The following is a 25,808-nucleotide window of genomic DNA, read 5'->3' as shown; positions in this document are numbered from 1 at the left end:
ATATTTGCCTGTACATACAGTCTGCTGTAAATGTTTAATTTCAGACTCTTCCTCCTGTATATTGTGTCATCATAGGTTTACAGTTTTTTTTGTCTTAGGTTTTACTGCTTTTCCATTCTCTTCCATTACATGCTCAGTCTTCCTTTCAGGCCGCACCAAAGCAAAAATATTGTTATATGTCTGGGAAAATAATGCAGCTAGGTTGATTCAAGGGAGTGTCTCAGTTTGGGAAAAAAATAAAGGTGCGCCCATCAAAGAGACTCAATATGGCCCTGCTCCCCTGTCACCAGCTTTCTTTATTTACTTGATGATGCAGCAGACAAGCCAGTCAAACGCCGGGGCCCATCAAACTGTCAATCATCATGAAGCAATACACAGCAATCAAACAAAACTAGCAGTCAGGTAAAGAAGAAAGAGAACAAACTAAGGAGCAACACAAAAAGACTGTATTCTTTTTATAGCCGTCTTACATCACATTCTTAATGTCACAACTGTCAGAAACAAAAGTTTTATCTTTGTTGCCACTCACACACCTGACTGGTGTTATTTTGTGCACTCGCCTCGTAGAGCAATCCACACTGTTCTTTATTCTTGTTCCCATAATACATTATCTTTCTTTGCTAGATCATCATCAGATGTGTACACAGTCAAAACTGATGGTGCATCCATTAGCTGGTCATTATGGCATATCTCATCTCTCTTTAATAGACCTCTGCTTCCATAGATGTAACCAAAGTGAGAGTTAGCTGCCACCATGCTAAAGAAATATTCGATGCTCACCTTCTGTCCCTGGAGCCCCTCTGGGCCTTTAGCACCAGGTGGTCCCAGAGGTCCAGTCAGGCCAGGGGCTCCATCGGTTCCTCTGGGACCAGGAGGACCAGGTACGCCGGGTGGACCCTACATGAAGCACAGACACAGTTAGGGGTTTCAAGATTTCTTGTAGCTGTGAGGATGAGCAATGTTAGTACATGTGTATAATATGGAGATTAGATATAGTATGTATCCACACTCTGTACTGCAGAAGTTAAAGAAACTCACCCTTTCACCTTTCTCTCCCTGAGCTCCTTTGGGTCCTGCGACCCCATCAAAACCACGGTCACCCTACAAAAACAAAGGAAAGAGGTTACACTTTATAGTTGGACACTTTTATAGTTAGTTAAAGGTACACTATGTTGGATTTTCCTAAAAATGATGTAGATTCATTAGGGCTGGGTATTATTTAAAAAATGACGATACCATTACCCACACCAGCACCCTTAAATTGATACCAATAGCGACAGAGTGCTTCATATGACACCCTAAATGTAAATGGAGGGTTGTGTAGTATAGCCATACTTTCAAACACACACTGAACTGCCAACTCTGTCAAATACACCTCTCTGAACATAGCAGCTGTTAGTAGAGTGTGAGCTCTGCTCCAAGGACAATTAGTGAGAGTCCATCCAGCCGCACACACAGTGACAGGGCTAAGTCTTAGCATCACATGGCTAACATTACCTGACGGTAATTAATTGGTGTGACATAGAGTCGAGCGGTTCATTTTGTTGAAAACAATTAATGATTCAGTGTTGGATGTTAGCTGTTGCTACTGTGTTAGCTTGTGCTAACCAGGCAGACATTGACTGACTGTTCACCAGGAGAGGAGCGGCTCTGAAGACAGCAGCAACACAGAGTCTGCTGATCTGGTGGCGAGAGGGGACAGTTCGTGCTCAGGCCCCTGCTACAAAAAGGACCGACTGCAGATATTGTTTAACTGGAGACGTTTCGATATTACTCAGTACTGGGTTATTTCTGTCCATACTGAGGTACTGATACTCAGCCCTGCGACTCATATATTAGTTATCTCTCTGTCATCACTTTTGCTAGAATCCTGCTAGAAGTTTGTAGCAATGTTTCTATTTGCAGAGACTCTGCCCTTTGCCTGTATTTCCTTCTTATTTTATTGTGTTTGGGATGTGGGGGCACAGCCCCACAGGTGAGGACGGCACATTTTAAAAATGTAGCGACTGAGCGATGAAGTGCCAGACTAGCAGCATCCAAGAGGACAGACACCAAAAAAATCGTGGACACAACGCTAAAAAAAAGTGAAAAGAGTGAGGCGGCACATCAAGTAAACAAAGCTGGGGCTGACCATTTTGGCCATTTTTAGTGGCCAAGTATTTCTGCACAGTATACCTTTAAAGAAAAGCTTTACAGAACACACCTTAGGACCGACTAGTCCCTCTTTTCCAGGGGTCCCTGGGGCACCAGAGGGTCCAATTTCCCCCTGAAAACAGAGAGTGCACGTCTGTAGACGCCCAAACTTAAGGTGCACACAGAGGCATATGATACACAGCAAAGTGCTTTTTGCTTTTCCATCACAGATATTACTCATACCTGTTCACCTTTTCTTCCTGGTAGGCCTGGTCGTCCATGAATTCCACCATCCCCCTGAGCACAAACACTCAAATTCATTCAGTTTCAAGCACTTACCAGGCAGTTTTGACTCAAATGTCTGACTCATTCGACTTATTTAAGTTTGACATACAATCACGACAGAAGCAGCAGCTATTATTGAAACATTAACAAGCTTCCGTTTCTTTGTTCAGTATTTGGACAGAATAAAAACCCAGAGTCAAAATCACAGTGGGTGTGAAATTATCACTTTACAGTTTCTTCATTCATGCTTATTTCTTCTCCTCTTCTTGCTACCAAGTCACATTTTCTCTGTCTGTTTCAATCCCACCTTCTCTCCTTTGGGTCCATCACCTCCACAAGCTCCCTTGGGTCCTCGGTCACCCTGGAAACACATAAGTTCATCATTGACAGAGGCACGTCAAGAGACTTTGTGATTCACAAAGGGTCAAGATGCTCCAAACGCGCCAGACAGGGACGGCATCTATACAGAGACAGTCCTTTGACCTGCCACTCAGGCTGAATCATTGTGCACGAGCACAATATACATACATACACATACACACACACACACACACACACACACACACACACACACACACACACACACACAGAGTGAACATGACGCAGTTTGTCCAGCAAATTCCAAACAGTGACGGATATGGTGCAGAACTGGGAGCTATCATTCTCCTGATAATGGGTGTTGAGACAAGTGGCAATACAGCTTCAGAGGACTCAGAGTGGCTGATGTTGTCTGGTCCAGCCGTGCTAAATCCACAGGCACAGTTGATGGCATACTTCAAATGCACCCTGTGAACTTGGATGGATGTACAAGAAGTTTTCAACACAGTTTTTCTTCATAGACTTTAAAAAGATGGATAGCAATTCATAAAACTTTGTCCGTAGTAAATGCAATCTGATACTCTACACTAAACTGACTAATTTGAAGAAATAGAGCCTTCTCTTTCTATATGAATTAACAAATGGATGCTGTTCATCTGTTCATCACACATTCACTAAGCTTGGCAGTTTGCTGCTCCATTTCCTCAGACAGAGTGGCCTGAGTACGCACTTCCTCTCCATGAGGTGTGGTTCTCTGGTGCTCTGGAGAACCGAATGGTGTATTCCAACAGTCCTTCGTCCTGTTTGTGTGCTCTGGAGCTTGTGTGTGTGTGTGTGTGTGTGTGTGTGTGTGTGTGTGTGTGTGTGTGTGTGTGTGTGTGTGTGTGTGAGACTGAGATAGAGAACAGCTCCAAAAATAAAATATCAGTGGGGAGTGTTGATATTGTGGTGAGCTGTCACAAATAAATGAAAGTGGGGGTAATGCAAATTTGGGTACCATGTTTGACAACAAGATGAGCTTCCAAACAAACCTAGATGTGATTTCATAAAAGGTCCAACAACGTCTGTGCTTCTTGAGAAAAATGAACCCTTTTAGTGTTCTATAGATGTTTCACAGAGTCTGCTCTCTCTTTCTGTATTGTGGCATGATTTGGGAACCTGAATCTGCCCAATAAGCACAGGCTTGGCTGGCTTGTCAGTGAACAGCAAAAGTTATTGGGGTGAGTCAGCTGCAACTCTCTGACCTCCCGAGGCCCAGGTCATATGCAGAGGGAGTCTGAGCTCCTGCCTTCAGCGCACAGAGTTGCAGCTTAAAAGGACAAAAGATACAAAATAATTTTCATTTGCAGAGCAATTAGTAGCCTTAATTTGCATTGTGATCTCAACACCTAAGCACTTGACATATTCTGCATTCAGCTGTTGTTTGTACTGTCTCCATTCAAAGTGATCTCTACTGGTTTTTCTCTGTGATTCGCCCAGACTGTTGCATTATGTGATTATGTTTTTATGATGAATGTGTTTGTGTACCTGGCTGCGAATAAAATTTCCCTGGTGGAATAATAAAGTTTTGCTTGACTTCAACGTGACATCCCACTTAGCAAGTTTAAACCTTGTACCTTTTTAGAGATGTCTGTGTTTGCTGCTGACGCTGTTTGACTGGCAACACACTTTTTTATGTGACTTGTCTGCTGTACTCAGGTATCTCTTGCAATAGATATCTTTATCTCACATATATATGTATAAAACTAGCCTGCCTCCAACCCTCTGAATTGTCCCCCCATCTTAGATTGGTTCAGTTGTTTAAATAGATGAATAAATTCAAATTAATAAATTAAAGTGCAAGAAAATGGGAATTTATTCCATCAGGCTGAGCAAAACACCCATTTCCCTGTGTTAATCATCATAATGTTCGGGTAAAGGCAAATATTCTGTGTGGATATTTTTGACACAATTTGTATTAATCCTCTGCAATCATATCAATTTTATGCTGTTATTGAGTTATGACTGTTATCGCTGACTCCTGAAAGATGCCTCAAGGTTGAAACCACACAGCACATGCACGCAAACACACACACACACACACACACACACACACACACACACACACACACACACACACACACAGATGATACCTTGATTCCTCTCAATCCTATGATACCAGACTCCCCTTTGTCCCCCTGACGTCCTGTCAGCCCGTCTTTCCCTGGTAAACCCTAGAAGAGAAAACAGAAATCCGGTTCTGTTTCTGTCCACCAACGAGAGAAAACCACACACAGAAAACAGATAATCTGTATTTGGAATTAATTAAAATCACAGACCGATTCACCAGGTACTCCAGGTTGACCGGCTTCTCCCTGCAGAGAGACGGCAGAATTACAGTAATTATAGCAGTCAAATTATTATGTGTACTGACTACCGACTGGCTTTGCTATTATATATGACGCTGATTAAATCACAATGATCATCCATGCTCAGTGTTACTTGCCTTCTGTCCACCAGGGCCACGAGCACCTGGGAATCCAGTGGATCCTCTTTCTCCTGGCTCTCCCCTCAGACCCTGAGGTCAAATACACACATACAGAGGTATCTGCATATTGATCATTTGTAATATCAATACAACATCTTATTTGGGGATTGGTTACTGCAGTATTAGTATATTGTATTTCCGTGTTGCGTTACAGTTAAAGGTACAATGTTATGTATACCACCAGAGTTAAGTTTAAAACATTAAAAAAACTATAAGTACCGCCTTGCAGCTGTATGCCTCTGTGCACCCGACAAGTTGTAGATACAGTTTACATCCATGTCTGTGAACACATGGATGCTTCATACATATCTTCCCCCCATACAGCACAGAAGATCTATACAATCAGTTTCAAGGTGGGCACAAAGATTAATTTCACCGATTCAGTATCTGACCAAATACCTCCACCTCTGTTCCTGAGTTATGACACTGATTCATGGCAAGTAGTGTTTTGACAGAACAATATAATGTCACAGAGGAGTTGACCTTTTGGATATAAAATGTCATCACTTCATTGTTTCATCCTTTACGACATTTATGTGACAATTTGTCATAATTGCATGTGTATTCTTGAGTTTTGAGTGGTCACAGAAACCTTGACCTTTGACCACCAAATTCTAATTAGTTCATACTTGGGTTCAAGTGGATGTTGGTGCCAAATTTGAGTTAAGTCTCTCAAGGCCTTCTTGAGATATTGTGTTCACATGATTGAGACAGACTCAAAGTCACAGTGACCTTTCCTTTTGATGACCAAAATCTAACCAGTTCATCAGTGAGCCCAAGTGAACTTTGTGCCAAATTCGAAGGAAAGTCACAAAAATGATTCACAAAAATGAGATAGCTGAGGTCACTGTGACCTTGACCTTTGACCACCAAAATCTAATCACTACATTTTTGAGTCCAACGTGAGTCCAAGTGAACGTTTGTGCCGAATTTATAGTAATTCCCTCAAGGTGTTCTTGAGATATTACTTTCACAAGAATGGGCCAGATAAACGGACCAACCCCAAAACAAACATTGTGTCAAAAATGTCTATGTATTGTGTTGTAGAAATATTTACTGAAATGAGCGTGCTAACCAGCTAGCCCCTGATCATCCTGTCTTGTAACACCACTTGTACCTGTAGTGGCAATAGTGAGTCAGTGTAGTGTGCAGTCTGCCCTCAGTCCAACATGAGAGGACAAAGAAGTACAGAGCTACAGCTAACCCTTGCTCCTGATGTGAACGGGCATTTAATGGGCTGATAACAGCAGTGTCAACCTACTTGATGTTGTAGCAGAACACTGCTAACCCATCTCTATGAGACTGACAACCATTAATAACTCCCATTTAACTGAGAAATTCGAAATAGGTGCTAACTATGACATATATCCCGGTAAGAGTAAACAAACATACCTGCTCCCCTGGAGGGCCCTCTTGACCCTTTGTCCCTTTTTCTCCCTGAACACCTTTGGGTCCCCTGTCACCCTAAAATGAAAAAGTAGTGACATCCACAACAAGCAAAACCAAACACACACTGTAGAAACAAAAGTGAATATTTGAATATTTTCAACATTTGGACCCTTCCAGATGTTCACTGACTGTTTCTCCTTTGTTGCCCTTTTCTCCAGCAGGTCCTCCCACCAGCACCGTGTCCCCCTGTGAGTGATAGTACAGCTGTAAACATCTGGCTTCACCCCAAAGCCAAGACATCAACACACAATCCTGTTACCTTTTCTGAAGCCGTGTCACATATAGTATCGCGGCTCATTAACATTGTGTATATTCATGTATTCCTCCTGCTCTTTCATGAAAGAGCTCTTTCAAAAAGAAACAGCCACTGCTGACACAATGTGTCGTATTTTCCTCCTCCTCCTCCTCCTCCTCCTCCATTTCTGTGGCAATGTTGTCTTTACAAATATAAACAAGTACATGAGAGAGAGAGAGAGAGAGAGAGAGAGAAAGGGAGCAGTGGCAGAGCTTATTAGATATTAAAATGCACACACCTTCTCTCCTTTGTCACCTTGCAGCCCGATGTCTCCCTGGAAAAAAAGAAGATTGAGAGCAAAACATGTCATTCAGGCGTGTTGATTTAATTCTCTACTTTACATGAGCTGAACACTCGCAGGATGCAGCTAATATGATGACACATAAAATTAGAAAAAAAGTACTGGTAGTATTCACCTTCTCTCCTCGAATACCTCGGATCCCTGGTGGACCCTGATGAACACACAAACACACATACACACATTACATATGGCTCCACAGTGCATGTTTCTAACTCTAGGCGATGTTTACTTTGGTCCAACATCAAAACTGAAATCAAAATGATGTCACGACTCCTCAAGGTGTGCAGTTTGATTAAAGGGTGAGGGAGGACAAGGCCTTTGAAATCATTAGTTTACAATCAAAAACACGGTGTCCTTTCATAACAGTAAAGATTTATGTATGTATGTGATAGATAAAAAAAAGAAATGTTTATATTTACTGTTATCCCCCTCTCTCCATCCAAGCCAGCACGACCCTCCTCTCCCTAAGACATGAAGGACAGAAAAAGGCACATGAATACACCAGTGTAATTTTCAGTCACTCAGAGGCAGTTTCATATTAGATCTTCAGTGATACACTGATGTAACGGATGTCTTACCCTCGGCCCTGGTTCTCCTCTTTCTCCTCTGGGACCAGTGAGTCCAACGCCAACTTCCCCCTGGCAACAGAAATAATATACCCCCTTCAAGAAATCCATTAACATTTAAACAGGCAGACAGAAATATGTGTCGGCGTGCATAGTCACCTTGTCTCCTTTGACCCCGTTGGTACCAGGAGAGCCCTAGAAAACAAAGAATTGATCGTATAAGTCAATGACCACACATCTGTTTTTGTACATCTTCCTTGCTCTTCCTTCCTCCCTTCCTTCCTTCCTTCCTCCCTTTCTTTCTTTCTTTCTTTCTTTCTTTCTTTCTTAGACTTTTACTTTTAAAAACTTGGCTTTTACATTTAACAACCTAGTAGACAACCCATAAGCAGTCATCCAACAACAATCCAAAGCAGTAGGATCAAAATTAAGCCTAAATATGGATACTTTCACAGCTGAAGATGACTACTAATCACAGTGTAATAAAAACAGGATCTAAACTCACTGCCTGTCCAGGAGGTCCAGCAGGACCAGGGGGCCCGGCATTTCCCGCGCGGCCTGCAAAGCCTTGGAGACCCTGAAAATGAGAACTCAATACTTTAAAATCAACCACAGATATGAATACAGAAAAAAATCCAGTGTTGTGTAATCAGTGGCTCCACCAACCCTCTCCCCAGGTGGTCCAGGAGGTCCTGGTTGTCCAATTTCTCCTCTCAGGCCAGGCAGCCCACTGTTACCTGGCTTCCCCTGTAGCCCCGGAGGACCAGCTGGACCAGGAAGGCCTGGATCTCCCTGGAATCAAGTCAGAGTTACATTTTGACTGTAGATCATCCTAAGCTGCACCACATGCCGTTACTCACCTTTAAACCTACAGGCCCATCCCGGCCAGGAGGACCTTCCTGTCCTATGCCCTTCTCTCCCTGTAGCAAACATAATGTCAGAACTGTCATATGGATTGGGTTTGATTTCAGGCCAAAAAAAAAAAAAAAAAAAAAAAAAAACCACGACAGAAAGTTACCTTATCTCCTTTTGGCCCTGGAGATCCTTTTGCCCCCTGTATGAAAAACAAATATGATGGTGTGAAAATAAGACCAACTGATGGCTCATACCAATAACACAAGATTTGACAGAAAACAGAAACTTATATACTATTTTTTTTTTAACAATCAATATCAATGATACAAAGTGACCTCTCACCAAAAGGTATATGAATAAGACTGTGTTCTGTGGGTACCCATGAATCTGCCAACTTTATGCTGATGAAAAATGTTACTTTCACCAACTCTGAAAAAATAATGCATTTGAATATTTCTGCATGCTAGGGTACATAAACAGTCCTGGAACTGCATAAATTGAGTTTAACTGAAAAGCTGAGACTCTTGTTGATTCAAAGAGCCCAACTGTATTCATGTGTGATGACGTAAGTTCCCATTTTTTGAAACTTGACTACACTGTATAAAATGACCTATTTTAACCTCTGGGATAATCACAGCCTCATGAAACTTAACAGTCACAAACCAGAGCCCTCGGATGCATGGTTTTTATAGGTACATTAACAATAAGGGGGTTTCTCAGCCGCGAAATGCAATTGTTATGGAAACCTCAAAATGTCAAAGGTTTTTGGTGCCAAATCACAGCATGGATTTTTCTGTGGTGTTCCTCGTGGTCTTGATTAATAATTAGAATTATTTAATTAATTCTTCAGTGGTCAAAATGATTAAATCTAGCACCAGATCTCTGTAACAAATCTTATCATCCAAAAAATATCTAACTTACAAGACATAATTGGGCATAGGAATGCCCTTATACACTCTAAACTTTTAAAGTAACAAAAAAAACCTAAACAAAATACATTCATTGTAGATTTATGACAAAAACAAATGGAATTAGCTGAATCTCAAATTAATCTTAAGGCTTCCAGCTTTTAGATTATGTATACCACTTATATGTGGCATATACAGTTGACCTGCTATCACTCAACAGACACCCTATCCCGCTTTCAAAAAGACAAACATGGGTCTATGGTGGGTCTCTAAGGGTTAAATAATGATACAAATTTCAGCATGCTCCCCAAATATCCGTCTGGCATTCGTTATCATGCTGGTGAAGACATGTTCCATCAGTATGGGAGTATACTGTCAGCGGCTTGGTCATCATTACACTTAACATGCCTCGTTAACCTCAAGGACGACAAATAATGAAAACCTGGACTATCAGAGGAGATTGGTCTCAGTTACAACTGACACCTTTAGATAGGAGGTCTGGAGACTTTAATATCACTGCTGTATGAAAATGGTTGATTATGGTAAGATTAAATAATTAGACTGAAGAGAAAGAGAGAGAGACAACGTTTGATATAAAGAATCCTAGTTTTAAGTGCATGGTAGAAAAATGCATACATTTACCCGTATCATTACACCTTAACTGCACTTTGTGTGATTTCTGGATAACAGAAATGCCATGCCACTAAAACACAGGTTTAAGTAGGATGTGGTTACATAACAAGGATGAGTAAAACTTTAAATTTAGAGCTGATTTGTACACAGGTCCTTCAAGCAGAAACATGCTAAACATCAATGTGAGGCACTTGGTGATTTCAAGCTGGCTGTTGAATTTGAGCAGTTACTCACATCATTACAGTGAAAACCAGAAACCTATTTTTAGCATATTGAGCTCACAAAACAACTCTCATTGAGAATATTAAAAGGAGCAAGAGTGTTGTATTTTTGTTAGTTTTAAGTTCAAAAATTAAATGAAAATAGGTACTTGAACTAAAAACACATTGGCTCAATAACTGATTAATAATATTTCGCATGAATAGTTCTTCAACAAAGACTAAATTCAAAATAGACTTAAGCAATGGGGCTGTAACTAATGATTATATTAATTTTCAGTTAATCAATATGTTTTTTTGTCTATAAAACGTCAGAAAATGGTGAGAAACAAGATGACATCTTGAAATGTCTTGTTTTGTCCACAACCCAAAGATAATCAGTTCACTGTCATACAGGAGTAGAGAAACCAGAAAGTATTCAGATTTAAAAAGCTGGAATCAGAGAAATTTTATTAAAAAACAAAAACTCAAACCAATTAATCAGTTATGAAATGAACTGGCCATTAATTTAATTGCTGACAACTATCGATTAATTGATGCAGCTATTATAATTGACAAGCTAACTCTTTATACTCAGTTAAACTGACAGTACATATTACATTTCTGGGAGTGATACTGGATCACAAAATCAGCTGGAAACCTCAAATAAGTCACATTCAGTCGTGGCTGGCAAATGGTAAATGGACCTGCATTTCTTTCTAGTCATCCAACCACTCAAAGCACTTTTTACACTATGAGTCACATTCACACATTCGCACACACCTTCATACACTGGTGGCCGAGGCTACCATACAAGGTTCCACCTGCTAATCAGTTTTTAACACTCACACACTGAAGGAAGCATCATCAGGAGCAATTTGGGGCTCAGTATCTTGCCCAAGGATACTTTGACATGCAGACAGGAGGAGCCAGGGATCGAACCCTCAATCTTTCCAATTGGTGGATGACCCGCTCTGCCTCTCAGCCACAGCCCCCAAGAGCATTGCAGTTATGGTAAAATCAAGACACAAACTGGACCATAAATCATTACATATCATCTACTTCTAACTCATTTTACCATATCTTAATTATTGTGTGTCTGGGTAACACCTATAAAAGCAATTTATAAACATAACACATATTACCAAAAGAAGCCATTAGGATTGTACATAATAGTGGATATATGGAGCACACGGACATGCTGTTTTTTAAGGCACTTGTATTAAAATTTAGGACTTTAAAATAGTACAAATCATGTACAAAGTAAGAAATTACCTACTTCCAGGCAAAGAATGTATATTGGCAGGGAGGAGGGGGGGATACGATTTAAGACGAAAATCAAATCTAAAAAAACCCACTGTGTTCGTACAACCTTGAAAAGTATGTGTGTTTCAGTGTGTGGGGAGGATTTATGGAATGGGTTAGATGAGGAGGTAAAGGGAAGCACATCTAGCACTTTAAAAAGATGTACAGATGCAATATTTTTTACGAGGTATGCAGATGAAGAGGGGGATGCTAATGGGTTGGTTCATTTATTTATCTGGGATTGGTTGAGATGGGATTGGTATGTTTAACATCTTATACTGTTGTTTATTTATCTATATTAATGGTTGTAAATAAGTTTGGAATAGTTGTTGACAGTTTCCTTTTTAAATGAGACATGAATACTGAGAAGGGGGTAGGTTTATGTAAGTGTACACTTCTTACCTTTTTTTGAGCATGTCTGTTGATGTTTTGTTTGTTTTATTTGTTTGTTTTTGTTCAAAATAGTCATTCATTCATTCATTCATTCATTCATTCATTCATTCATAAGCCATCTGTGGGTTAGCAAACATCTTTGTTCTTATCCTGATAAGATTTTACCTTAACTTACACAATGCTAATAGTATAATAGTGGTATTAAACCTTCATTGACAGATGATAGCATTTAGACTTTTGAGAACAATGGTCCAAGAAACGTGACAAAGGGCTCAAGATGTCGACCTGGCCTCCAAATGTCACTGACCCCAATCCGATTGAGAATCAGTGGGACATGCTGGTACCGCACTTCATAACCCACAAGACTCAAAGGATCTGCTGCCAGTGCCCCAATGCAGAGACCGCAGGACACCCACAAAGGTCCTGTGTCAATGCCTTAACCGGTTAGAGCAAAGTCCGATCCAAAGACGCCCCAAAGTGGATCAGACTTTGCTCTCACCTGTTGAGACATGGACTCAGAACCTCTGAGGGTCACTGGCTTGTCCCACAGATGCTCAGTCAGATTGGGATCTGTGGAATCTGAGGCCAGGTTGATGCCTTGAGCTCTTCGTCACGTTCCGCAGGCCATTCCTGAGCAGTTTTTGCATCATGGGCCACTGCCGTCAGGAAGTGCTCTTGCCATGAGGGGGAGTATGTAGTCTGTAACAGTGTTTGGGTGAGTGGTGTGTGTCATCTGGTATTCACATGAATGCCAGGACCCAAGGTTTCCCAGCAGAACATTTCATTATAACAGTGTTATTCACTTCACCTGGCAGTGGTTTTCATGTTATGGCTCATCAGTGTATAAACACAACAAAAACCACATTCAGTAACACAACACGTCAGAGTCTGTTTAAAAACTAACATCACAGCCGAAATCCAGAAAACAAACAGTGACAGTGGAAGCTGATTACTCACATCTTCTCCGGGCTCTCCTGGCTCACCATCCACTCCCTGGTATGACGACAGATAACACGATGTGAGCACGCTGTTGTGTTAACTTTAAGATTATGTGTTGCTCTGCGGTATGCTGCTACTCACTCTCTCTCCTTTGTTGCCAGGAACACCTTTGTCTCCCCTGTTACCCTGAAAGGCAGCAGTTATCAAACAGTGTTAATGAAAAAGCACTTGGCATTTTCACACTGTATCTTGGCACTAACTGAGAGCGGGTCGTCAGCGCTAATGCTTCAGTCAGACTCACCTTTTCTCCAGGTAGACCTCTCTCCCCAGCTGTGCCTGGCAGCGTTACACCATTTGGACCCTGTGATCAATCACAACCAGGAGAGTGACATCAGCTACATGAAGCTACTCTGCTTCCTCGCATATTACTATTCAGTTTCCGGTGTTAAGCAACTTAATTGAGTATGCCATGCATTCATATTCACTTTTTATTCAACAGCAGTCAATGCTACAGCTGAAATGGAAAAAAACAAGGATCATGTAGCTACTTTGACATTAATGCCAGTAACAGTGACTCACCCTCTCCCCTTTGGGTCCAGGGGGTCCAGCCACAGCCTGTAAGAGTGCAGAAAAATGGAGAAAATAATAGTAATTACCTGTGCAGCCTAGAAGGGTTTATTCTTGTTCATGAAAAGACGGAAATGTGTACTTAAAAGCCTTGGTATACAAGCAGCACATTAGCCACTAGCTTTTCCAGCTCTTAAAGATTAAGAGCCTTAATGTCTTCTTTGGCAAGGGCAGCCAACAAGTGCACAGCTCCTGCTGCCTAACCATTACACTGCACCACAGCGCAAGTGTTTGACCATCCATACTTTTCTGCTCTGTAGGAGGCAAAGGTCTCACAACTTACTTAAGAGATGAAGTCTTGTGCTAATAGTATGTCTATTTTAATTAAACTTGACTATTCAAGGGACAACCCGCTGATATTGTCGCTCAGGAGATACTCTGTCCCCGCAGTTTTCAGCACTGTCTTGACAAAATGACAACTTCAAGAAAAGTTGCCTCAGTCAGAAATATTAAATGAAGCAAAGTGGAAACTCTTGTTGCACTCAGAAAGACTGAACCCTAAAAAAATACATGCAGCTGTATTTTAGAAAGCGATATGTCTGTTATCAAAGTCAACTGCAGCTGCGGAGGTGGAAAATGCTCTGTCACTTCATCTTTGTGTGTGTGTGTGTGTGTGTGTGTGTGTGTGTGTGTGTGTGTGTTTGTGTTTGTGTGTGTGTGAACAAATGGTGGAACTGCTGAGCAGATGGGCAAGTGTTGCCTGGGTTATTCATCAAACTGGTGAACTCACTGACAGTGTCACTGTGGCTCTGTCCAAGGTGCTGAACCTGAGGCAGTCAGCAGTGAGAGGGAGCTGCTCGAGACACTCGTCACGATTCATGTCAACATTACAAACAGCAGGAGTGGCAGCGAATACCGACTACCTGCAAGCAAACTTCAATCTTTGGATCTTTTTCTCCTTACACTTTTTTTTTTTTACCAGCGGAGATATTGCAACACCGGTGCCCAAAAGCTCCTGGCAGTGAGGTGTTACAATTGTTGTCTGATGGTGTAGTGGTTAAGACACATACCATATGCCGTGATTGCAACATCCCTGGTTCATATCCAGCTGGGAACCTTTGTTACGTGTTGTATCCCTCCCTCTGATAAAAGTTACTATATATGAGCTTAGGACAACATATTCAACATATCAAATGCTTTTAATGCCACAAAAAGGTACTCTAGTGTAGCATGTGATCTTGCAAACAGCTACCTGCTCTACCCAGTTTAACAAAATAAAACAAAACAAAATAACACTGATAACATAAAAACGGGGGAAGTTTTTTGTTGTTATTGAGGGTAATCAACCCCTTTCCTGTGGTGGAATAAACATGCACTTTGGATGCTTAACGGAACAGCTCAAGCCTCTCTACACACTGCCAAACTGACATTTCATCTGTGAAACAGCTGCTCCACATCTGTACAAGTGAGTCACTGAGTTCCTACCAAAATGCTTGGAAAACACTGCAGTTTTAAGTCAACGGCTCGTGAACTTGTGTGCTACTCCATGTCATTATGAAATCTGGCAGCAAACCTGTTAGATTTGAGTTGTGCATTACAAAAAGCTGTGCTCCAGGCTAAAAAGTTTGAATGCTCCTGGCTCAGACGAAGGGGAGTCTGCACCACAGCAGCAGCAAATTAGAGTACAGTGCATGTTTTATAAGCTAAGGTCAGGTGCACCCATAGGTTAGTAATAGTCTGGTAGCAGTTCAGCAAAGGTTCATATGATAACGTTTGTCCTGTTGGTGTTATCTGCAGTGTAACTATACTGATATTGTAAATAACAGAGCTGTCTTGAGCTGCAGGTCTAGCAAAGCATGAAGAACAGAGATGATTTTGGCTCTTCGTGATGTGATAAGCTCTGCATAGAGAAAGTTATGAATGCATGTGACCTTCTCTGTCATTTTCTGTCACACTGAGCTGAAATTTGGCTTAATTGAGATCCTCATCAGTAGAATTGGCACAGGCTTCCTCTCATCGAGCCAATCTCTATTAACAGATGTCTGCGGTCACTGAAATATAGACTAACTGGCAGGTAATAATATTTCAGTGTCAGTGGTAAGGTAGCTTTCATTTGAAGGCCAGGAGCCAAGTGCTTGAGTTGTACAGTGTTATGAGAAATATTAAATTCAAGCAATAAAGGGAACAGCTACACTGGAACATAAATATATATTCCTACCAGAGGTTTATTGCGCGTGATCATGCATGGTAAGATGAGGAGCTCTTAGGATGGTTCGACCATAAAACACAGGAGCATTCCTCTGTGTTGATTGTGAGATTACACCAGAGAACATCTTGAACCAGCACTTAACAATATATCTGTCAAGACTGTTCTCCAACCTCTCTCTTTTTATATCTAAAGATATATTCTGACCAGTCAGGGATGTTGTTCCATCTCACCTACTACAAGATATACATTCAACAGCCACTTTATTAGGTACACCTTGCTAGTGCCGGATTTGACCCCCTTTGCCGTCAGAATGACTTGCAGCATAGATTCAACAAAGTGCTGGGAACAGAGATTTTGGTCCACACTGACATGACAGCATCACACTATATTTACTTATATTTAGTTACTTCGGATTTGTCGACTTCACACCCACGATGTGAACCTCTTGTTCCACCTCATCCCAAAAGCGCTCTGTTGGATTGAGATCTAGTGGCTGTGAAGGCCATTTAGGTAAGGTGGACACTTTTGGTAAAAACCTAGGAGTCACTTTTGACTACTGGTGAAATTTGATATACATGTCAAGACTAGTCCTGCTACTTTCACCTGAGGAATATCAATCAATCAATCAATCAAACTTTATTTATATAGCGCCTTTCATACATCAAAAATGCAACCCCAAAGCGCAAAAATACATCCACTGTTGCTTTTACAGCCTCCCGCTTGGCCTTGCATAATGCTTTTTATTCATACCTAAGCCAAAATGCTGTTACAGTTAGTCCAAAACTCTGCAGCGAGACCACTCACTAAGACCTCGTGTCACTCTCACATCACCCTGGCACTGATGTCACTTCATTAACTTCTGATTAAATTTAGGATTCGATCGATGGTCCTTCTCCTCATCTATACAACTTTGAACAATCTTGCTCCAGAGAAAATAAGTGAACTACTAATGCTGTATACCCCTGCTAGGCCCATCAGGTCCTCTGAACAGGGCCTGCTTGTTGTGCCTTGCTCAGGACTGAAAACACGAGGGGACTGTGTGTTTGCTATTCTGGGTCCCAGGGAACGTGTCCCCAGGGAGTCAGGTCAGTAAACTCTCAAGGGCTTTGAGTCACAGCTGAAGACCTATTTTTTCAGTGTTTTTATGCTTGAATTGTGAACTCTATTTTAAGTTGTGATGCTGCTAATTGTTTTTTTTTTTATGTGCTGTTTTCTCTGATTGTAATGTTTGTGTTGTACTCATTATTCTTTTAATGTCTTTCCTTTTGTAAAGCACTTTGCAACCTAGGTTTTGAAAGGGGCTTTATAAATATTTTCTTCTTACTTTCATACTTACTTACTCATTGTCATGTTCAAGAAACCAGTTTGTGATGATTTTTGACTTGGCATGTTATCCTGCTGGATGAAGCCATTAGAGGATGGGCACACTGTGGTGTTAAAGGGATGGACATAGTCACCAACAGTACTCAGGTAGACTGTGGTGTTTAAACAATGCTCAAATGGTGCTAAAAGTGTGCAGAGAAGATAGCCTCCATACAATTACATCACCACCAGCAGCAGCCTGAATCGTTGATACAAGGCAAGATTGATCCGTACTTTTATGCTTACGCCAAATTCTGATCCTACCATCTGAATGTAGCAGCAGAAAGCGAGACTCATTATATGAGGCAATGTTTTTCCAATCCTCTGTTGTCCAATTTTGGTGACCCTGTGGGAATTGCAGCCTCAGTTTCTTGTTGTTAGCTGACAGGAGTGGCACCTGGTGTGGTCTTCTGCTGCTGTAGCCCATTCAGAGATGCTCTACTGCATTCATTGGATGTAACGAGTGGTTATTGGAGTTACTGCTGTCCTTCTATCAGCTCAGAGTCTGGCCATTCTCCTCTGACCTCTGGCATCAACAAGGCATTTTCACCCAGAGAACTGCTGCTCACTACAGTAGATATTTTTTTTGGACCATCCTCTGTAAACCCTAGAGATGGTTGTGTGTGAAAATCCCAGTAGATCAGCAGTTTCTGAAATACTCCGACCAGGCTGTCCGGCACCAACAACCATGCCATGTCCAAAGTCACTTAAATCACCTTTCTTCCCCATTGTGATGCTCGGTTTGAACTTCAACAGAGCAGCTTGACCATGTCTACATTCCGCCACGTGATTGGCTGATTAGATGCTTGCATTAGAGAACTACATGAACACAGTTATCAGGTGTATCTAATGAAGCGGCCAGTGAGTATGTGCGAATTGATACAAGACCATCTAGACCTCCAGCATGTACAGTAGTGGAGCGGGTTGCAATTGAGTGTGAATCGGTCGGGACGAGAGTCAGTACCTCCAAGTCTGAGGCCATGGTTCTGGAAAATGGTGGACTGCCCCCTCTGGGCTGGGAATGAGTTGCTGCCCCAACTGAATAAGTTCAAGTACCTTGGGGTCTTGTACACCAGTGAGGGTAAAATGGAGCATGAGAAGGATATGTGGTTTGGCATGGTGTCAGCAAGGATGCAGACTGTCATGGTGAAGAGGGAGCTGAGCCAGCAGACAAAGTTCTCAATACACCTGTCCATCTACGTCCCTAGGCTCACCTACGGTCATGGGCTTTGCGTAATGACCGGAAGAATGAGGCTGTGGATACAAGTGACCAAAACAAGCTTTAGAGGTAGGATATGGAGCTCCGACATCTGGAGAGAGCTCAGAGAAGAGCTGCTATTCCATCGCATTGAAAGGGGCCAGGTTCAGGCATCTGATCAGGATGCCTCCTGGGTGCCCCTCCATTAGAGGTTTTCAAGGCATGTCCAACTGGGAGGAGGCCCTGGAGCAGACTATAAATATGCTGGACAGATTATATATCTAATCTGGCCTGGGAAAGCCTCGGGATCCCCCAGGAGGTGTTGGAAATTGTTATTGATGAGAGGGACGCTTGGAATACGTTGTTTAACCTTCTTCCCCTGCAACCCAGCCTCATATAAGTGGATGAAAATGAATGGATGGATGGATGGATGGATGGATGGTATCTAGACCAGCTTGTGCCACTTGCAGACTGACAGGCTGGTGCAGGCTTTAATAGAACACTCAAACCAATTATCCATAAATATATGCAAGGATTTAGCTGAAATTCACAGTCATGGTTGGCTCCTCTGTTATTTTTAGAGTGGAAGGCATTACAGGCCTCCACAGAGTTTTCCCCCATTTAGCTACAATTCTGTAAAAAACTCCAGGGCTGTACTGTGCCAGATAATACAGACCTGTGAGAGTGGAGCGCACACAAGAAAGACTAAATATGTTCAAGACATGTGAACACTCATTTTACTGGGTGAGCAAGTGCCACAAAATTTGCACACTGAATGTCAATCAATAACAGTTTGTTTCTGATCTCTTCATAATCCCAGCTCAAAACCCACCAAATGGCAAGGAATGGTTTTGCTGGATATTCAACACTGCAGTAGGGAACTCACTGACAGACAGACAATTTAACACTAGACTTTTGTAAAACTTGTGTGTGTCTCCTGATTCTGGCTCACGTGAACAAATATTCAAATATGTTTCCATACAGAACTCACTTTCAACAGAGGGAGCTTTTGGGCACGTTTTCACCAAGACACACAAAATTCATAAACCACAACTAAATGTTTCCCAAGTTAGAGGTATGTAGCGAACCCCAAAGAGGTAAAATGAGACACAGAAATAAGAGCAGTCCACAATTATCTGGTGTAACTCCATCACAGCTTGATGTTATTGTGCTCGACACTGCTGTGTAGAACACAATTTATAGATTCAATTTCCCTTAAAAACCCCAAATGTCTGCCTTGCCCATTGTATTGACTTTACGTGATTAAATTACAGACTACTGACAGAGAATGTCTTTATTCTGATGTTTTCTGTTTGTGAGCTGTTGAAAGTACTCGTCATGTTCCTTTCCCGCCAGGATCATGGCTCACAGTGCTGCAGCCCACTCAGAAAAATCAGTTATCTGTTAATAGAGACGGCTGGCGGCAGCATATAACCAGCTACCAGTGGAACTCCTAGACAACATTAAAGGCATACTTCACCCCCAAATGACCATTTCTATGTCAATTACCCCCTGCGACTTTTTTTTTGTGTGTGTGCCTCTAGCGAACAAAGAATCCAGAGAATATTCTTGATAAATTAAAGTCATATGCTTCTGTGTTTAACAGCAAAACTATATTAAAACATCCTTTCACAAACTCTCACACAACTCATGCAACATAATCCAAGTCTCATTTATCCAGTCGTATGCTCAGTACTTGTCCAAACAGACAGCTCTTTCTAACAGGGAGCTGAACTACAAGTGCAAAATGTTCTCTTTAAACTTCATCAACAAAAACAGTCATTTTACCTTGCTGAACACGGGAGCTGCTGGTCGACCCCAGCTTTGAACGGTAGTTTGTGTTATTGTGTGAATTTAGTGTTTTAAAGTGTTCGTACAGATTCACCAAAATCACACAATAACATAAAAAAACTAACTGACTGAGGCAGTGGTAGACCAGCAGCTCCCGGGATCAGCTAGGTAAAATTACCGCTTTTGTCAGTCGAGTCTGGCCTTGAAGAGAGCATAGATAATTTTCACTTACAGTTCAGATCCCCATTGGAATGAGCTGTCTGTTTGGGAAGTACTGAGCATACAACTGGATAATGGAAACTTGGATTATACTGCATGAGTTGTGTGAGAGTTTGTACATGGATGTTTTGATATAGTTTTCCTGTTGTTGTTACAAGTATCCTTAGCAGGACTGTCGGATGCTGCTTCTAAACATGCTCGCCACTGAGAGTAAAAGGAAAAGTCAACCCCAGATTCACTCTTGTTTGACGTTTCACCTTGCTATATTTGTGATTTTTTTCCGCTGCTGTTACTCTTGGATGCGTACGACTTATGGTCTGCCACCTGGTTACTACCTTTTTATAAAGCCATTAACATCCCATTAACTATAATTACTGCCCCATGATTGTATGCCTCCGTGCACCAGTCAAGTTTATCTTAGAATTTACATGTCTGTGAAAACATGAATGCTTCACACACATTTTTCCCCGGCAGCACAGAAGATCTGTACAATCTGTTTCAAGGTGGGCACCCGAGATTAGTGTCACCAATTAAGTATCTGAATATTTCCCCTTCTGCTCCTGAAATATGGCACTGAATAATGGCCTGTGTTACGCAGCACACCATGATGTCACGGTAAAGTTGACATTTGACCTTTTGGATATAAAATGTCATCACTTCATCATCTTATTCTAATAGACATTTGTGTGAAGTTTTGTCATAATTAGCATATGACTTCTTGAGTTAAGGCCGAAACATATTTTGTGAGATCACACTGGCCTTGACCTTTGACCTTCCACCACATTTTCTAATCAGTTAATTTTTCAGTCCAAGTGGATGTCTGTGCCAAAATTGAAGAAATTCCCTCAGGCTGTTCTTAAGATATTGTGTTCTCAAGAATGAGATGGATGGGAGGTCACAGCGACCTTAACCTTTGACCCTTGACCAACAACATCTATTCAGTTCATCCTTGAGTCAAAGTGAACGTTTGTGCCAAATTTAAAGAAATTCCCTTCAGGTGCTCTTGAGTCATTGCATTCACAAGAATGAGACAGATAGGGTCACAGTGACCTTGACCTTCGACCTATGACCACCAAAACCTAATCACTTCATTGTTGGGTCTAAGTGGACATTTGTGCCAAATTTGAAGAAATTTCCTTGATACAGGCAGAGGGCAGAGTCTCAAAAAAAAAAAATAAAATAAATAAAATCACTGCCACACCCATAAATGATGATTGAGAGGAATTACCTCTGTATGTATCTATACATTGTTTTTTAGGAAGATTCGGCATGGTACGTATATAAACGCAGAGTTTTATTCATGAATTTAATCTAACACGGGGAGTAATAAAAATACAAACGGTCAGTTGGGGATGAAGTGTTCCTTTAAAAAGTGTACATATTGCAGGGGAATATCTCTGGAGTATTACTTAGGTTATTACATGCAGCCCTAGCCCCAGGTGGACAAACAACAGCAGCCTGACCACAGGCCCTCAGGGAAGACTCAGAATAGGCATCAGATGAAAACATTCGCAGTAGGAAGCTAATAATAGCACTACAGAAATGTTTTTTATCACTTCAGGCAGCAAATCATTCTGTAGCTGGGATCACATCCAATAAAAGCAACCACAAAACCAATTTCATTGACTGTCCTCGTAGCCAGAGGCTGCTCGGTAGATACAGCGTGTTCTCACCTTTCCTGGAGGACCGCTGTCTCCCTGCTCCCCCTTTAAGCCGTTCTGGCCTGGAGGTCCAGAAATGCCCTGAGGAACAAATTACACAATGATGACACCGAGGGAGACCTGATAAAAATGTCACAGTGCTCACTACACACACAGTCGACTGAACACAAACTCTGGCACACAGACAGACAGACAGACAGACAGACACACACACATACACACCTGCTTTCCTGGTAACCCAGGTATCCCATCTTTGCCCGGCACCCCATCTCTTCCTGGGACTCCTGGTTTACCTGCTTCACCCTGAGGAGCAGCACATACTTCAGTATTTGTAATACCTGTGCAATCTGAAGCATGTGCAGTCACGTTCACATTTAAGTGCTCTACAAAGGTTGCAAATCATCTATAAAGAATCTATGCAGCTGTCCAATTCACCTTGAGCACCACAGTTAATCAGTTAATATGGATCAGTTATGGGGTCTTAAGCTAAAAGTTTACAACACAAATGAAACAAAGAAAGTGGTTAGAGTTTGTCACACAGTGAACAGGATATGCTGAGGGGACAGCTTGTTTATCAGCTGAAGGTACAACAAATCACATGTTCTCTAACCTGCTTTTTCAAATCATGAACATAAAATGTGGCTGAAGCCTCCATTTGTCAACGAAAGCTCGGCACACATGTTCTGGCATTTTTATTTAATGACCTGCCCATTTTCAGCTGTAATCGAAATGCCTCAGGCAAAGAACATTTCCTCAATTTTACACTTCCTCACTGTGCTCCACAGCGCTGCAAACAGTGGCAGCCAGATCAGGATCGCATACTCACCACCTGCCCTGGTAGTCCTGAAGGTCCCTGTGGACCCTGCAGCGAGAAATAAATGCAGTGGTGAGAAGGAGCGCAATATGATACACAGCATGAGGTTTTTGATGAATTTCATGAGGAAACATGAAAGCAGCATCTCCCTGTGGGGACACTTACTACTGCTCCGGGGGGGCCTGGTGGTCCTGGCAGACCTGTGCTCCCTTGGGCTCCAGGAGGACCCTGCAGACAGAGGAAATTAAGTCACACATTGTTGATGTGTTGTAGAACTTCACTGTCCAGATTATAATGTGATTAGGACAATTGAACCCTTTGTCTAAAAGAACTTTAGCACATCCTGCACAAAAATGTGCAGTGTCCTAATTGTACACACTGTAAAGTTAAAACCTGCTTGGTAAATTTTTTTTTTCTAATTCTGAAAAGATGTAGAGTTGTCTTACCTGGACACCAACACCTGGCTCTCCTTGATTACCCTGTCACAGACACAAAAGATTTATGTCTTTCATCAGCAAGCAACAAACAAAAGAATCTCAGTATACATGCTGTAACAGGCAGCACGTCGAGATGTAAACTCACCTTCACACCTGCAGGACCTGGGGACCCGTTGGGACCCATGGGGCCCTAATTGAAACACATACCACCAACATATTATGTGCTGCTGTCGATACGAGTCGGTGAATGTGTATGCATGCTTCGCTGTGTGTGTGATACTCACAGTTGGCCCCCTTATGCCAGGCTCTCCTGGGTTTCCCTAAAAGCAAAATACAAGTCATACACAGAATATTCACATCATAAATTACTCCCTAACACTGCACACTGCACACACGCCACATTTTAACAGAATATTTTGACATCTTGAAAAAACGCATTAGCTTTGTTGCAGAGTTAGATGAGAAGATTGATACAACTGTGTTTGTCATTAAATAGCTAATAACTTCCTGGAGTATCGGCTGATTGCTTGGCAACCTCATGGTGATGACAATTTTCCAGGAAGCCACTGTGCCCATTAAACAAACAAGATATAACCATAGACCAGAGGTGGGACCAAATCATTGTTTTCCAAGTCAAAAGTAAGTCTCAAATCTTTACAATCAAGCCCTGAAGCAAGTTCCAAGTCAAGACTGACACGTCCCGAGTCAAGTCCCATATCCTAAGCATTGAGTTTTGAGTCCTATCATAAGTCATAATGTGCTCTTCACCAAATGTACTGCCATTTTAACAAAAGAGTAATCATATATTAATTTTACAAAAAAATCATGAATTCTTTATAAAATGTATATTTGTTAAAATAAGTTTGTTAAAAAGTAAGCTATTAAGCTAACGTTAGCAAAACATTAGCTCTCCATCTAGTATGTTAACATTAGTCTCCATTTAACAACTTCAAATGTTGAAATAAGTTGGAGAATGTTTTATCTTCGTCCATAATTTTGACCAAGATGTTTTGCATATTGCAATTTATTTTTTGATTACCACTGCATGGCTTTTGTAAACAAACAAAATCACCCTTGGTATCATTTTTTTCTGACTGTGGCTCTGTAATGTTATCTCTTCACTCTTCATCTCTGGCTCTGTCCTGCAACTTCATTGGATGCTGTTGGTTCAAACTAAGTAGATGTGGAGAATTAAGTGTGACCTTGCTGGGAAGAAATTACATTAACATTAGTTGATTCAGGAAATGAAGGGAAATTAATTGATTCGTGACACATTTTTTAAATAACATACTTTTCATCTTTGGACTCGGGGGAAGTATCTTCAAGTCAAAACGCTCAAGGCAAATTGAAGTCATACTTCATCTCTGTTTAAGTTGAAATCCAGTCTTTTTATTTTGTCAAGTCAAGTCAAATGTGTGTCATCACATTTGTGACTCAAGTCTGACTTGAGTCCAAGTCACCTGACTCCATTCCACACCTATGTCACAGACTATAAAAAAATAATGGATGTAGCTACTGTGACCCATTGATTTGTGGACTCCTGTTTTGAAGCCTTGAGTTTGGCATTTTGGACGTCACAATTTTGGATCAGGAGCAATCATGCTTAATCAGAAGGGTGGAGCTAGGGAAGAGTGAGAGATGGATCTGACTGAGAGCCCCATGATGTGACCTGCAGACAGCCTGTCACTCGAAGCAGTCACTACCTGAGTCATGTGCAACTATAAGCTTTAATAACCACCCCCTTACAGTTGTCTTCAAGGAGGAAATTAGCTATAGAGACCAAAACTGTTTATTTCTGTTGTAAAGTTGAGCATTTTAACATGGAAGTCTGTGGGAACTGACTCAATTCTGGAGCCGGTCACAACTGGCCATTTGAGGATTTTCACATTTTGACACGTCCGTGTTGGCTTCATTTTTCAGCCCTGGACGTTGCTGCTTCAATATAACGTGCCGATTAGTGAGCTTTCAGAGGTGCTGATAGGCAAGTTTTGTTACCTTTGGACATAGTCAGGCTGTTTCCAGTCTTTATGCTAAGCTAAGCTAACTGGCTGCTGGCAGAAGCTTCATATTCAATGAACATATGAGAGTGGTATCGACCTTCTCATGTAATTCTCAGCAAGAAAGCAAATATCTGTATTTTTCAAAAATGTCAAAACTATTCCTTGAAGCAACATATTTCTACATAAATATGTTTGTAAAAATTGAGCACTTAAAAACGTATATAATTCTTTATATACTCAGCATTGGACAACATGGAGTTTACATAATTAACACACAGACTTGTCACTAATTGATTAGAACGTCTCTCTAGGAGGCACAGAAATACAAACACAGAAACATCTGACTGACTCGTGACAACAGGTAGGACAATACAAAAACACAGGATCAACAATGTCAACAAAGAGACACTCCCATGGTAAGCTTAGCACTGTCAGAGGGATAAGCA

At 41.4% G+C, this 25,808-nt stretch overlaps 1 protein-coding gene across 1 annotated transcript in view; it reads right to left on the bottom strand.

The window, feature by feature from the left end:
• Nucleotides 1-25,808, bottom strand: part of col7a1 (collagen, type VII, alpha 1) — an 80,674-nt gene that overhangs the window by 3,467 nt on the left and 51,399 nt on the right. Inside the window, exons 82-111 of the mRNA XM_049575874.1 lie at nt 23,647-23,682; nt 23,508-23,552; nt 23,372-23,404; nt 23,091-23,153; nt 22,938-22,973; nt 22,334-22,414; nt 22,124-22,192; nt 13,684-13,719; nt 13,406-13,465; nt 13,246-13,290; nt 13,123-13,158; nt 8,893-8,928; nt 8,735-8,794; nt 8,541-8,666; nt 8,380-8,451; nt 8,034-8,069; nt 7,887-7,946; nt 7,728-7,772; nt 7,424-7,459; nt 7,246-7,281; nt 6,842-6,898; nt 6,656-6,727; nt 5,222-5,293; nt 5,055-5,090; nt 4,869-4,949; nt 2,726-2,779; nt 2,377-2,430; nt 2,204-2,266; nt 1,039-1,101; nt 781-897 (exon numbers count right to left, since the gene is read on the bottom strand). Coding sequence (XP_049431831.1) covers nt 781-897; nt 1,039-1,101; nt 2,204-2,266; nt 2,377-2,430; nt 2,726-2,779; nt 4,869-4,949; nt 5,055-5,090; nt 5,222-5,293; nt 6,656-6,727; nt 6,842-6,898; nt 7,246-7,281; nt 7,424-7,459; nt 7,728-7,772; nt 7,887-7,946; nt 8,034-8,069; nt 8,380-8,451; nt 8,541-8,666; nt 8,735-8,794; nt 8,893-8,928; nt 13,123-13,158; nt 13,246-13,290; nt 13,406-13,465; nt 13,684-13,719; nt 22,124-22,192; nt 22,334-22,414; nt 22,938-22,973; nt 23,091-23,153; nt 23,372-23,404; nt 23,508-23,552; nt 23,647-23,682 — 1,716 coding nt within the window. The remainder of the gene's footprint in view (nt 1-780; nt 898-1,038; nt 1,102-2,203; nt 2,267-2,376; nt 2,431-2,725; nt 2,780-4,868; nt 4,950-5,054; nt 5,091-5,221; nt 5,294-6,655; nt 6,728-6,841; nt 6,899-7,245; nt 7,282-7,423; nt 7,460-7,727; nt 7,773-7,886; nt 7,947-8,033; nt 8,070-8,379; nt 8,452-8,540; nt 8,667-8,734; nt 8,795-8,892; nt 8,929-13,122; nt 13,159-13,245; nt 13,291-13,405; nt 13,466-13,683; nt 13,720-22,123; nt 22,193-22,333; nt 22,415-22,937; nt 22,974-23,090; nt 23,154-23,371; nt 23,405-23,507; nt 23,553-23,646; nt 23,683-25,808) is intronic.

This window comes from Epinephelus fuscoguttatus, linkage group LG1 (assembly GCF_011397635.1).
Source record: "Epinephelus fuscoguttatus linkage group LG1, E.fuscoguttatus.final_Chr_v1".
Taxonomy (NCBI): Eukaryota; Metazoa; Chordata; class Actinopteri; order Perciformes; family Serranidae; genus Epinephelus; species Epinephelus fuscoguttatus.
This window is presented reverse-complemented; position numbering and strand designations above follow the sequence as displayed.